This window comes from Phacochoerus africanus, chromosome X, assembly GCF_016906955.1.
Source record: "Phacochoerus africanus isolate WHEZ1 chromosome X, ROS_Pafr_v1, whole genome shotgun sequence".
NCBI classification, from domain to species: Eukaryota; Metazoa; Chordata; class Mammalia; order Artiodactyla; family Suidae; genus Phacochoerus; species Phacochoerus africanus.
The window spans coordinates 31,471,821-31,486,496 of record NC_062560.1 but is presented as its reverse complement, the minus strand read 5'-3'; the positions used below and the strand labels follow the sequence as shown (position 1 = coordinate 31,486,496).

At 33.4% G+C, this 14,676-nt stretch overlaps 1 protein-coding gene across 6 annotated transcripts in view; it reads left to right on the top strand.

Moving 5' to 3' along the window:
* The first annotated feature begins 396 nt into the window (after positions 1 to 396).
* Positions 397 to 14,676, top strand: part of DMD (dystrophin) — a 2,144,556-nt gene continuing 2,130,276 nt past the window's right edge. For 5 of the 6 annotated variants that reach the window (XM_047764839.1, XM_047764840.1, XM_047764836.1 and 2 more), the window contains exon 1: positions 400 to 661. In XM_047764839.1, coding sequence (XP_047620795.1) covers positions 631 to 661 — 31 coding nt within the window. In that variant the 5' untranslated portion in view covers positions 400 to 630. Of the gene's footprint in view, positions 662 to 14,676 lie in introns of all 6 variants that reach the window. The other variant, XM_047764837.1, reaches the window with a different exon arrangement.

Below are 14,676 nucleotides of genomic sequence, written 5' to 3'. Positions count from 1 at the left end.
TTTCTTTTTGTTCAGTAGAGTGAATTTTTTAGTGTTTAAAAAAGGAAAATCTTTTAAAATGCTATTCTGGGTCAGGATTATCTGTTCTGTTATTTTAGAAATGTGCAAGAAGTTTCACAAAGTCTTGTTATATGTGTGTACTTAAGAGTTTTTATGTTTAGAAGGCTTTGAGATAAAGTACTATGTCCACTGTGCTATTCTGGTTTGGATATTAATGAGAACACAGTTGAACACTATTTGCATTCACAGGACTTGCCATGCTGGAAGCACAACCTTATATGTAGTGTCCATGGGCAGTCCTATTATGGGAAACCAACTTGAGAGAAAAGGCGGGTCACTTGCTTCTGCGCAAGTCCTGGAATTTGAAATATCCAGGGGCCTCTACAGAATCCTGGCATCAGTTACTATGTTGACTCACTCAGTGTTGGGATCACTCACTTTCCCCTTAGAGGACTCAGATCTTGGAGGCAATTAGCTTCAGAGAAAACAAATAGGAAAAACTGAAGCCTTATTTTTTAAAGGCTGCTGAAGTTGATTGGTGTGTCATCATTCCTAAACCTACTGGAGCAATAAAGTTGGGAGAAAATTTACCAAGATTTTTATCGCTGCCTTGATATATACTTTTTCCAAATGCTTTGGTGGGAAGAAGTGGAAGACTGTTGTAAGTACAAAGCAACTAAAAATATTTTTTTACTATTGTATAGCTTCTAGTTTCTGACAAGCTCACGAATTTGGCAGAATAACTTAACCTTATAGTAGATTTTGAGTAAACATACATGTTATCTTACATATACTGCACACATATATATGTGCAGGTGTACATAATTGTCATTGGGAAAACTTGTCAATAGAAATGAATTAGAGTTTAAACTTTTTCTTTTGCAAGTATAATCAAACACATCTTCCTTATTTGAGAAAATACTGAAGTAATAGAATATGCATAACTGGCTTGAACTATTTGTAACCATTTTAAATGCTGTGAAATCGTTTGTATATCTGAGTTATTATCATGATTATTTGATTTTTCTGTAATTAGTAACAGTTACATGTGGGGTAGTGACCTGACATATATTCTCAATGAACTAATTGCTATATGGGAATGACATGTGGCCGCCTCAAGGTTAGAAAAATTTTACCTGGCATATCATGGGGATAAAAGAAAGAATAAAATGAACTGTGGTAGATAAATGGAGGTGGAGAAAAGTATTGATAAATATATAATTTAAAATTTCCTTTCTCATATTTGTAGTATTTTGAATGTTCTTTTCTGTAGTATAACATGAAAATTCTTTCAACTAATGATATGATCTATGCTGGCAAATCACCAAATACTTTTACTGAGAAGACGACAGAAAAACATGACGGGCTTCTAATCATATTGTGCAGTGAAATCACCATGTTGTTTCATTCCTATGATGACCTAGGTTTTCAATAAATTTTTTTAGTTCGGCCTTTTCTATATAAATTACAACTATTTTGTTTAAGAAATTCATAGAGACTAATGAAAAATTTAAAAATTGACTGTGGCGCAACAATAAAAGTAATATATAAAGATAATATATGAGAAATACAATGTGTCCCAAAGAGATGGATGAATGAGATTATATTTTTTTTTCCTGTCATTGATTTGTGGATTATAATCACTCTGAAATAGATATGAGAACAGTATCTATAATTAAGAATAAAGAAAGTAAATCTCTCCAAATAAGTAACTATTTAAAACTTCTTCTGGAAAAAGAGTCACCACAGAAGTTTTGTCTCTGAAAAAAAAATTGTGGAAAAAATATTAACACTATGCATTTATTGATTCACAAAATACACTACCGGATTTTTATAGTAAAACATTTTTATATATAAAACTTCCTTATTTTGTAAGTTCTTTGGTGTGCATCAGAATTGCTTTCTGATTAAAATATCATTCCATTTAGTAATATTACAAAAATGCAATAGCGTGTGTTTGTTCTTTGCAATACACACATATTGATTGATTGATATAGCTACAGAATTAAAACCATAAACCAGTATCTAGAACAATTTAGGAAGAACAGCAAAGATTTATTTCTGGAATGAAGCAAGGCAAACATACTGCCTGCTTTGTCATAGATGTTCAAATAATTTTTTAAATTCTTTATTAGAATTTGAAGAAAGCTAACATTTTTGGACAAGCCCTTTAGGACTTCATTAGGGTACATTTTAAAACTATCAGGCAATACTTAGGCTAGATGACAATGAGCTTGTTAAAAGAAAATGAGGATATGCACAAAGTTATATTATCCATTAACTTTTATTTGTTGACAGCATATTACTATTTCAATATACTGACATCTGAGTCCGGTTTTTAAAATTCCCTTAGCAAAACAGTTACCAATTAATAGAGAAGAACACTGCATTAATATAAATACTGTTTACTTTTAGAACTGCTTAAGTATTGCATAGAATCACTTGAATATTATACTTCATTGAAAATATACATTTCATTAGAACTTTTAAAATGATACAAATTATCTTGCAATCTAATAAAATTATTTTTTAGAATTTCATTTGCAGTCTTTTAAGGGCATCTTAACTATGAAAAAGAGATTGCTGATTTTAAATACATATGCTTTTTAATTTAATAAGAAAGTTTCTGTCTCTTACAAGGAATAGTAGTATGGAAAATACAGTAGAGAATATCAGGTAGAAGTTACTCCAGACTTTAAAAAAAGATGACAAAGTATTCTATGCAAATATACATTATTTAAGCAAGAGAAGTGTTGGTTGACTCTACTCCAGCTAGACAGTCCTGAAATATAAATTCATAATTTGTACAGATATATTAATAGAGCTTCCTCTTTAGTCCTAAAGTTGTCATTTGAAATCTCTGTGGTCCAAGTCATTTGCTACATGTGAAACAAATCATAAAGTTCCTAACCACTTGTGTGGTTTAATAAAAGAGATTAAAATCTTTGCTGTCTGGAAGTCAGGGTTCTTTTTTATTTAATTCTATTATCTTCATCGTGGTTTTATCAAAAAAATAAAACAAATTGATTTCCCAAACTTTCCTCCTTCCACCTTCTACTGTAATATTTCCCTAACTTATTAAAAATGATTTATCATATTTTTTATTAAAACTTCCTTGCATTGCAAATACAAGAGACATGGTATTTTGGTGTGACTATGTATGTTTATATAATAAACACACATACTCATTTAAACCACAGAGTACTAAGTTACTTAAGAGAGACATTGAAAACTAATTTAAAATTAACTTTTCTTTAAAGATAATTTTCCTTTATGTTTTTTATTTTCAATTTTAAATACACAACATTTTTAAAGAAATTGGCAAACTGGAGTAAGACAGATCATAACAAACCTTGGAGGAAGAAGCAGAACTAGGTTTTATGGGGCCTGAGTTTTTCAATTGGAGGAAGGGGACTCTTTTAGGGAAAGTAATACAGAATTATATGAATACAAAATTAGGTAGGAGTTGGGGGGGGGCAATATAAGTGAAGAGCTTTAAGACTTAAGCTTTACAAGTTTCATAGGAAATCACCCTTGTCTGAAGAGATTCATTGTAGTTGAATCTTTTCCCACTTACATTTTAAAATAAAATTGATGCTAGTTATAATTCTTCAAATCATATATTATTTCTCAAAGACAAGCTTTTATTTAATGTAGATTAGAGAGTTAAAGGAATCCATAATGGGAGGAATTTGACATTTCTGCCTTTCATTTTGAAAAGATACATTGATTAAAATGATGGCAAACTCAGTTAATGGAGGCGGTGCAGTTATTTCAGATATACTGGGTATGTAATTTGAAGGCAAGCCAAATCACAATGAGAGGGAATAATGATGACCTTGGTTTATTTTTATACAGTACATTCAGGTTGTGATTGGATTCAGGGAGAGGCAAGAATTTTTTTCCTCACAAAGTCCTGTTCTAGTCCTAGGAGATATGTGTTCTGTTATCAAGGCAGTCAGTTCATATTGGAACATTTTGTTGGGAAGGTCATGGACTGTAGTATGGGAAATTAGATGATTTCTTTTTATTAAATGCAACCAAGTACCATAGCATAATTTCATGAAAATATTTTTCTTTGGGGATTATGGTCCCCGCAGCAGACTGATCTTTAAAACTTGAACAGGAAATAAATAAGCACCTTGTGGTCTTCATCTTTTTCCTCATTTAAAAACATCTATTCATTAAACTTCCTTGGAGCATCACACTGTGCAGTATTGACAGAGTAAGATTCACAATGCATTTGGAGTTCTGAAGTTTAATTTTAATATAGATATGAAAGTTAGGTTGGTAGTGCTATAGTAGAGTTTAGGATTTTGCTAATTTAGAAGAGGTTTGATTACTCAGTGAATTTTATTACATTTATAGTTGTACAATAATCATCACAACCAAATTTTATAGCATTTCCATCCCAAACTCTGATAAAAAATTTAAAAAAATTAAAAAAATAAAATTGAGGTTTCTCTACTTCTATCACATGTATAATTGGCCTTAATATTTTTATGTTTATAAAATGTCAAGCTCCCTCTAGTTAGTATCATAAATGAAAATGTCTTTCAGAAATTCTGATATCATCTCTTGAAGAGGAGAATAATCCTGCTTTTTGTGAATCATACATATGCAAACTATAGTTTGAAGATGAACAGCTAAGATAGTTTGCTTTGCTTTTTTCTGAAACTTACACAATAAAAAGATTGTTTTCCCATGTATTGCAGCATATTAGAATTGTGCAAGTGCCTTTTTAAACCAGATGGCTCCTCCAGAGATTCTGAAACACTTTAAGTCCAAGGGACATGGTCTTTCTCTTTCCTCATTCAAGATTATTGCCCTGAATATGATCATAAAGCCACAAAACAAAAAGCCTTTGCTCCAATGTTTTAAAGGAATTCTAAATGTCTCAGCCCTAATTCGGATAAGCAGCAGTCAGATGAGGATGAAGAAAGGGAATGGCCCTGCTCAATCATGCTTAAATGTGTCCTAATCTTACAACGTCAAGACCTCCTCCTTGTGCCTGTTATCAAAACCAAAGAGCAATATTCCTTTTCCCAGAGCTGGAGTCTTCCACCTGGGCTACTGTTTTAAGGAAAAGTTTCCACTCAGCCCAGTTTCCACTGGGCACACTTCCATTGTACTCATTCTTTATAGTTTGATATTCACTCAGAATACTGCAATTTCAAAAGGTGAAAGAAGACACGAAGCAATTTTCTGGGGTCTTACAGTCCCTAGAGGTGACTTTGTATAGTATATTTAATGATATTAAGCCTAAAGAAAACAAGTGTTCCTAGCAGTCTGGATTGAGTTTGGAAATCAATTTCTTCCTGGTATCCTTATTATCTTTTACCTTCTGCCTCAGTGCCTCACTTTTGCTTTGTCATTATGCACCCCATCCTTCACTAATGGAAGGTGGAGGGAATTAGCAGTTACCCTTTAACTGGAAGAGAGCTGTCATTTCTATGCTATGCTGGTAAAATGTTGGTGCTGTTGTTGTTTTTGGTGTTCATAAATGAATCTTCCCACTGTTAATTCAGTATTTTGAATTCATATAGTTTTATGGAAATAATTTCCATAAATTTTATATGTTGGGAAAATAGTTTTTATACATCAATTTTGAAAGCTGAAATATATCTAAGGCTAGTTTAAAATCTTTAGTCTTATTATATTACTGTACATGTAAAAAAAAGTCTCAGAGTTTGTCTCTATTTTTCTTTATTATTTCTTTTTAGTAGGAAATTGAGTTGTTGTAATGAACAGGAGGAATATTAAAGTACCCTATGTGAAAGCTAATGCTTATCCATGTAGTAAAGTCAGAATATAGGTAGCTGACTTTAAAAAAATGTTTGAAGTGCCATGCTTTTAGTCTTTATTTAATAAATACTCCACCCATTCATGGACATTACAACAATGAGGAATTCATATGTGCCAAAATAGCATGCAGGCTTTTACCAGTTTACCTTCAACTTTTAGCTGTACTCTATCTCCAACATTCTGAAATAATTGATGTTTTAAAAAGACCAGTATAACAGCACAATTAGCATTATAATGTCTCATTATACCCAATTATGGGCAAATAAAGTGATTACTCTTTCAATGTTTTCCCCCTCTTCTTGGCTTTTGCTGTGTTTTGTTTTAAATTGTTTTCCCCTCTCCCACTCTGCTTTTGGCTAAGACAGTCATGGAATCAGGACTATAAAAGGGCATAAACATCAGTGGCTTTTTGCTCATTCTTGGCACCCATCTTTATTTGCACACAGCTTGTCTGCTCCTTTATCAGATTACAGCAGCAGTAGTACCTTAGCCTGAGCTAAGTGCTGACTTAAAGGGCACAGGAGTCAGCACACTGTTACAAGTGCAGATTTTAGCCTTGGAAACTGTGTGAGGTCAAACTAAAAAAATAAGAAAGCAAAGCAATCACAGGATCAGAACTGCTCAAGTATTTTTATCAAAGGCAAGTTGAGTAATTCCTTTTTATATTGATGCTCAAGAGAGCAGTGTTAGAAATGGATTGCTGAGTAAGTGGACAAAATGTTATCAAAATAATTGAGGAACTGATAAAATTATGTATGTAAGTGGTGAATCCCAATGGCTCTTGTGTATTAGAAAATTGCTAGTAAGGAAAAGGGAAAATTATAGTCCGAGGAATGTAAGCAGATACAAGCAATGTTGGCATGTAGGTGGTTAACTAAAAGAGCTTACTAGAAGCTCAGACAGCTGGGGAATCCCGATTTAGTAGAGCCTGAAGGACAGGTCAGGAGCCATGTGAACAGCTGCTAAAGAGCAAGAGGATTCCTCTGGATTAGGTGTACATACCCCATCTCTAATGGGCTGTGTCTGAGAGCACCAAGTGTTATCACAGAGTTTACTCCACTCAAGCCTATGGACTTTGCAGTGTTTTACTTTAAATGTCTGGAAATAGATTCGCTCTCAAAATAAATCCAGAAGTAAAAGTATCAAAGGAAGTGGCTCCATAAAGTTTGTATTGTGTGGGTTCAGTGACCATTGTTTAAATAAGGAACAGTTTGTTATTCATTTAGTCATGACACTAACACACATTGAGTAGCTACTTGTGCCAGGTAGTGTGCCATGCTCTGGAGATAATATTGTAAATAAGGGAACTCATTGAGATCAGAGTTTAAGAGGGAATATATATATAATATACACACCCTATTTAAATTACATTGGGGATAAGGGCTACAGAATAAAGCACACGTTGTTATAAGAAAGAACATATAATAGTAAAACCTAGACCAGGATTAGAAATTGGGGGGGATACCTAAGAAAATGACATTCAGAGAGTAGGACAAAGAAGAATGGGGAATAGCTCTCCAAGGGAAAGAGAGAGAGGAAAAATGTTATATTCAGAGGAAATAACATATGTGAAGGTGTAATATGCTTTAAAGAAGGAACTAAAAGGTCAGTTTTCCTCAAGTAGAGTAAGCAAGGCAAAGTTTGGAACAAACATACAGCTGAAAATGTTGGTTGGAGTCCAATAATTCAGAGACTTAGAGGACAGGGGAATGATTTTTTTTCTGTATAGTAAGATTAGTGGACAGCCTTTTAAGGGCTTCAGGTAGGGCAGTGACATGACTATGTTTGTGGGTTTTTTTTTTTTTTTAAGAATATTACTCTGTCTTGTAAAGAAGAGATTAGGAGGTGTTAAGGGTAGATGAAGGGCTTACAGTCTGAAGCTATCAATCTGGTAGCTTCTCCATGGGCAAAGAAGATGACGTTCATTAGAATAGTAAGAGTGGAGTTGAAAGAAGTGGACTGACTTAAGATTGGTTTATGAGTTAACGTCAGTAGTTATTGGTATTGAATTAGATGTGGTGCCCTCCATGCATATAGAAATGGTCGGATGATGGTGCCATTTACAAGGAAGAGACCTGAAGGGAGCTTGAATAATGGGAAAGATTGGGGGTATGGAGTAAGGGGTTTTTTATGGAGAGAATAGATTCTCTCAATAAGGGAATGTGAAGCCTCAAAATGAAATCATTAGTGGGGACTTAACATATGAGCCATAGAGCGTGGATGAGACCAACTAGAAAGATCAAATAGAGCACGAAGTGGAGTAGGTCAGGAATTCAATAAGAAAGACAAGAGTACTTCAGAAAATTGTAGAAGATGCATGTAGAAAGAATGCTGAAATACTAAGGAAATTAATATTTCTGTAAAGAGGAGTGTTCCTTTCCATCTCCAATTTAACTACTTTATGAATGAGGAGCTGACTTGCAGCTAGGTTGTCTTTGTTTCCACGATCTCTGCCATATACTTACCCCTAATTGTCTCTCCCATATTGGTATTTCTATTAGATATCACCAAATAGTTGCCTGAGTAGAAAAGCTTCAATAAATATTTAAATTGTGTAATGTATTCAGCTTTTTCCTGTACTCTGCGCTTCCTAAAAATACCTTCTTCGAAACCCCATTTCAACTGACTACTGTATAATGAAATGAGCCTTCGGTGTAAAACATTTATCATAGTCTGAATTTCAATTGCTCAGTCAGAGTTGTTAAGCAATATGAAAAATCATCCTTTAGAAAATACAGAATTGCATAGATATGACAAGGTAAGTTTGTAATTTATTTAATGCTATTTTAGTTAATATAGGTGATTATTGGGGAAATGTCTAAAATTTCTTGAGAACCATTAGTAAAATTGATTATTCTTAAATCTGGAAAAATGGTTAAAAATACTTAGAAAACATTGACAGTTCAGTTTAAATAAAACTAGAATTGTATCAAAGAGATAGAAGATACTTGAATAATTGAAATTTAGTCATGGATGAGTGTAATGTACTTATCAGTTAGCTTTTGGGAAAGTAAGACTAGAGAGAATATTAATATGATATTGAGCAACTTTTTACTATTACGATTTTACTTGCTTGTAAATAAACATTGTTAAACACCTGAAATGTTCCCTCTGCCTTTTATGAAATTATAACTTGGTAAGTCATAAAAAAATACACATTTATACCCATAAATACAAATACTGTAATATGTCAAGAGAGTTATAAATCATGGTTTATAAATCAACCCTAAATGTTATGTATCAACCATAAATGATTACTTATAAATGATTTGATTATGAAAGTTTCATCGAAGAACCCACCTTTATAAATAGGCCTTAAGAGTATGGGCATATGGAGATGTGAGTTAGAGAATGAGTAGAAGGGGCAATGATTCATAGATGAGAATTGATTAGACATTGATATGACCTAAATAAACGGATATTGACTGTCCCTTGTACATGCAAAGCAATATTTCAGGCTCACTGGTAATATATCACATTCTTCAAGGCTATACCAACTATCAAGCATTTCTCTGAATATACATGTATATCAGCTAATTCTCATTACAATTCTGGGAGGTAGGTGATAATAATCATCCATATTTAACAGATGAGGATACTGAGGTACAGGGAGCTTAAGTAATTTGCCTACAGTGGTTCAGCTTGTACATACTGGAGTCAGGATTTGAATAGTGGCAGAATGACCTAAGGATTCAAATTCTTAACTAGTCAGCTCCCACAACCTCTCAGATTTTGGTAAAAAGGGTCTGTCAGAGCTCTAGAGGAGATAAAACATAAAATGGAAAGGATCATGGTATCTTCTAACAAGAACTATTATGTCCCATTGAGAATATTCCTTAAAAAAAAAAAAAACCTGAAACTTGTGTTTACTAAAAGACTATAGAACCTGGTATATTTCAGTTTCATAGATTAAAAACTGAGATGTCCCAAAAAACTCTATATCCATCTTCTAGGCCTTTTCAGGAAGCTATCTTTGATGATATCCATAATAGGTAATTTGTTTTACTGTTTTATTCCTATCCCAGTCTTTTTCTGTGTTGAACTTGAAAGATCAAAGAATAGAGCTAATGTAACCCTTGATCTGTTGTAATCATCTTTAACAAATGTCCTTAGAAGGGTCTTACTAGATGTCTTTCTGATTTTTATTTCACTTGTACACAGACCACTGTGCTAGATGAACAAAAAACTAAGAAGTGGGCCCACATAAATAAAATTTAATACTGTGAATAAAAATAATTTTCAGAGATTAGTGTAAGATTTAATGATAATTATTATTCTGGGGGTATTTAGGAAAACAATAGTTCATATAAATTTCTATAATTACCATTGCTATTTTTACATGGGCAGTGTACTTTTTCTTTTGTCTTTACTTCATGTTAGTTATCCCATAGTGTTGCATATAGTTTGTACCGTTGACCCTTCAGCAAGGTGGAGGGCTAATCTGTGTATAATTTACAGCCTGCTCTCCACATACATGGTTCCTTCCCATCCTCTGATTCAACCAACCACATACTATGAGATATTACCGTGTTTAGTACTGAACAATGTCTGTGTGTAAGTGGACCTATCCAGTTCAAACCTGCATTGTTCAAAGGACAACTGTATATGTGTATGTAATGTATGCTATACAGTTCTAGAATGCACCGTGAGCAATAGTCTATGAAATAGATGACACGTCTGGAGTTCAGCAACATGCATCTTGCACAACATTGTCATTGTTGGGTCTCCCATATCTGTGGTCAGAAATGATGTCGAATTTCTATGTCTTAATAAGCAGTCATATCTTCATCTCATCAAGAACTATGTATGCACACACATTATCTACATGTGAAAAGATAGAAATGTCAGAGCACTGGTGCAGAATGGTTCAAGATGTATGGATGAAAACTGGAAAGTAAGGGGGAGTCATAAATATCCCACAAAATGCACCCAAAATGTGAAAACTTACTTTCAAATGGAATGCTTGTGGATTAGCATGTCTATTTTCTGTGATACAGATTGGTTAGTATTCTCTGAGAACTCTCTAGCAAATAGAAATATCAGGATAGTATCTATTTTAATTATTCATTAAAATGCATCATCTTCTTAACTCTAAGGCCATTGATCTTTGGAGTTGTTATATAAACAAATTACTTCAAAGATATATTTTCACAGATAAATCACAGATATGTTGATTTCCAATCAAACAATGGAAATTTGGTTCGACAAAATGTATCAATGCTCTGTAATGTTAAATATACACATGCATTTTTATAGTTTACTACCATAAATGACATTGTTATGATATAAAAAAAATAAAGACTTAATTGGGATTTATTTTCATTTTAAATAATCTTGCATTCTTTTTATTTTCCTACTCTGTGAAATTGGGTGAGGTTGTGTGAGATACCATTTTCCTAAGAAATGAAAAAGTCTTGGGAATTCCTGTTGTGACGCAGTGGCAACAAATCCAATTGGTGTCCATGATGATGCAGGTTCAGTCCTTGTCCTTGCTCAGTGGATCAGGGATCTGTGGTGTAGGTAGCACACACAGCTCGGATCCCACGTTGCTGTGGCTGTGCTGTAGGCTGGCAACTGTAGCTCTGATTTGACCCCTAGCCTGGGAACTTCCATATGCCACGAGTACAACCCTAAAAAGCAAAAAAGAAAAAAGAAAAAAAAAAGAAAAGAAAAAAAAGAAAAGTCTTTATGACTTAGTGTGATCAATGAAATAAATTTGTTCACTTCTTTCATTGTGACTAGTGTGAATAGAGCTTGTTCCCTTCCTTCTTTCCCTCTTCCACATACAACATAGCAATTAAGTGGTTTGCATACAAAAGTATTTGGCTTTTCTAAGATATATATACAGACAGAAATATTATTAAAACTGAAATCAACTCTTCTATTTGGAAAATGTAAAGAAAACTACAACACAATTGAGAAAAGAAAGGAAAAACAATCTGTTATATCCATATTTTGCTTCCCAATTATAATAGACAGTAAGGTTTTTTTTGTTATTTTATCCTTTAAAGAGCTATTAGTCATTTAATCTTAATATTAAACATTAATGATAATAGTATTATCAATTTCTTTTTGATAATTTTTTAAGAAAATGGAATTATATTTTCACAATAGTATTATAAAAATATGAAAATAAAATGACATTATCTTTCTACTTTTTACATCTATCACTTAAACTAGATATTGAGATTTTTCTTCCTTAAAATGCTTTTTATAACTTTTTTCCTTTTTCAGAATTTCGTTTTATATTGGAGTGTAGTTGATTTACAATGTGTTACTTTCAGGTGCCTTGCAAAGTAATTCAGATATATAGATAGAGATATCCTTTTTTTCAGATTCTTTTCCCATATAAGTTATTGCAGAATATTGAGTAGAACTCCCTGAGCTATGCAGTAGATCTTTGTTGATAATCTATTTTCTATATAGTAATAGGTGTATGTTAATCCCAAACTCCTAATTTATCCCTCCCCTGACCTTTCCCCTTTGGAAGCCATAAATTTGTTTTCAAAGTCTATGAGTCTGTTTCTATTTTGTAAATGAATTCTTTTGTATCATTTTTATTAGATTCCACATATAAGTGATATCATATAGTATTTGTCTTTGTCTTACTTCACTTAGTATGATAATCACTAAGTCCATCCATGTTGCTGCAAATGGCATTACTCCATTCATTTTTATGGCTGAGAAGTATTCCATTGTGTATATATACCACCTCTTCCTAATCCAATCATCTGTTGATGGACATTTGGGTTGTTTCCATGTGATAGCTATTATAAATAGTGCAATGAATATTGGGGTGCATGTTATCTTTTCAAATTATAGTTTTCACCAGAAAATTCCAGGAGTGGGATTGCTAAATCATATGTTAGTTTTATATTTAATTTTTTAAGGAACCCCTATACTGTTCTACATAGTGGTTGTACCAATGTACATTCCCACCAACAGTTGTAGGAGGGTTCAATTTTCTCCACACCTTCTTCAGCATTTATTTATTTTGATGATGCTCATTGTAACTGGTATGGGGAGATACTTCGTTGTAGTTTTGATTTACAGTTATCTAATAATTAGGGGTGTGCTTCTTCACTATCTCTCTGTCTTCTTTGGGGAAATGTTTTCTTAGATCTTCTGCCCATTTTTTGATGGGTTGTTTGGTTTTTCATTAATGAAGGAGTTAGGTCCAAAATGATATTGCTGTGGTTTATGTCAACGACTGTTCTGTGTTTTCCTCTAATAGTTTTAGAGTCTCTGGTCTTACATTTGTGTTTTTAATCCATTTTAAGTTTATTTTTGTATATGGTGTTTGTTTCTAATTTCATTCTTTTACATGTAGCTATCTAGTTTTCTCAGCACTTCTTGAAGAGACTGTCTTTTCTTCATTGTATGTTCTTGCCTCCTTTGTTATAGATTAGTTGACCATAGGTGCATAGGTTTATTTCTGGGCTTTCTATGCTGTTCCATTAATTTATATGTCTATCTTCGTGCCAGTACCACACTGTCTTGATTACTGTCGCTTTGTAGTATAGCCTGAAGTCAGGAAGCATATTTCTTAAAGATGTTGTCATCCCTCAAGATCTTTGAATTGCTTTATCCTGGGTTTATTCCCATTTCTTTGGTTGTTTCTGCTCCATCTACTTCCTGGTCTGATTCTCTCTACTCAACCTTTAAATATTCCTCGGGGGTCAGTCCTAGCATGTTTTTCTTCTGACTCTGCAATCTCTTCCACGGTTATTGCACCCATGCCCATGGTTTTATTAAAACTTACATGCAAATAACCAGTCAAGTTATACCTCTATCTCACATTTTTCCAATGAATTCCAGAGCTGTAATTCCAATTGCCTGGCTAGCATCTCCATCTTTATGTGAGAAATCCACCTCCATTTTAGGTGTCCAAAAGGGAACTTTCCATCCATCCCACAAAACCTGGTATTTTTTTCATTGTTCCCTTTATCAGTGAGTGGTGTTACCAATCTATCTAGTTTCACAAGCTGGAAACCTATTTCATCCTTGAAATTTTTCTCTCTCTCACCCATTTATGTCTAAACCAATGCCAATTACTGTGGATTTTATCTCCTAAAACCTTTCGATCCACTTCTCTTGATTTCCTCTCCTGTGTCCTTAACCAAGCTACTGCCTCTCACTAGGAGTACAGCAGCAGTTTCCTTTCTGGTTTCTTTGCTTCACTTCTTCCCGATTCCCTCCAATCTACTCTCTAAAATACATCTAGTTGGCTAACTGTGATGGTATTAACACTCATTCATCATGTTAGTAGTAGTTTCTGTTGGCTACAAAAAAAAAAGCAAAAGAAAGGAAGATCTAGACATTGTTTTCCTCTCCTGTCACATCTCCTGTAATGCTTCCGTCTGCTTTACTTCCTCTCTGGTTTTCTTTCTGCTTCTTGAATAGGACTTTACTTCTTCATGCCACAAGGCTTTTGCACATTCTTTTCTTTCTGTCCCCTCTCTTTCTTGCCTAGATAACATCATTATCAATAGCTCCCTGTGGACAGACATCAAAAATTCCCTGAGTAGATAAAATTCTCCTGCCATGTAACACATTGGAATAGGAACGTTGGAATTCCATCTGTGTATATGTGTGACTAATTAATGCTTGTCAGTCAGACTGTGTTCTAAGTTCCAGAGCCTGGCTACATCAGTTGTTTCTGCTCACTATTGTTTCTCCAGAATGAGCCACACAAATATTTTTGAGTAAGTGAATTGGTGTTTAACATTTTATTGCATGCTATTATTACAGGTGTATACATATAAGAACATGCTATAATAATGATAATTTTATTACATTTTATGAAAATTTTGTATGATTAAAACAGCTCAATTTTATGCAAGAGTCTTTTGGTTCTTGGTGTCATTTTTC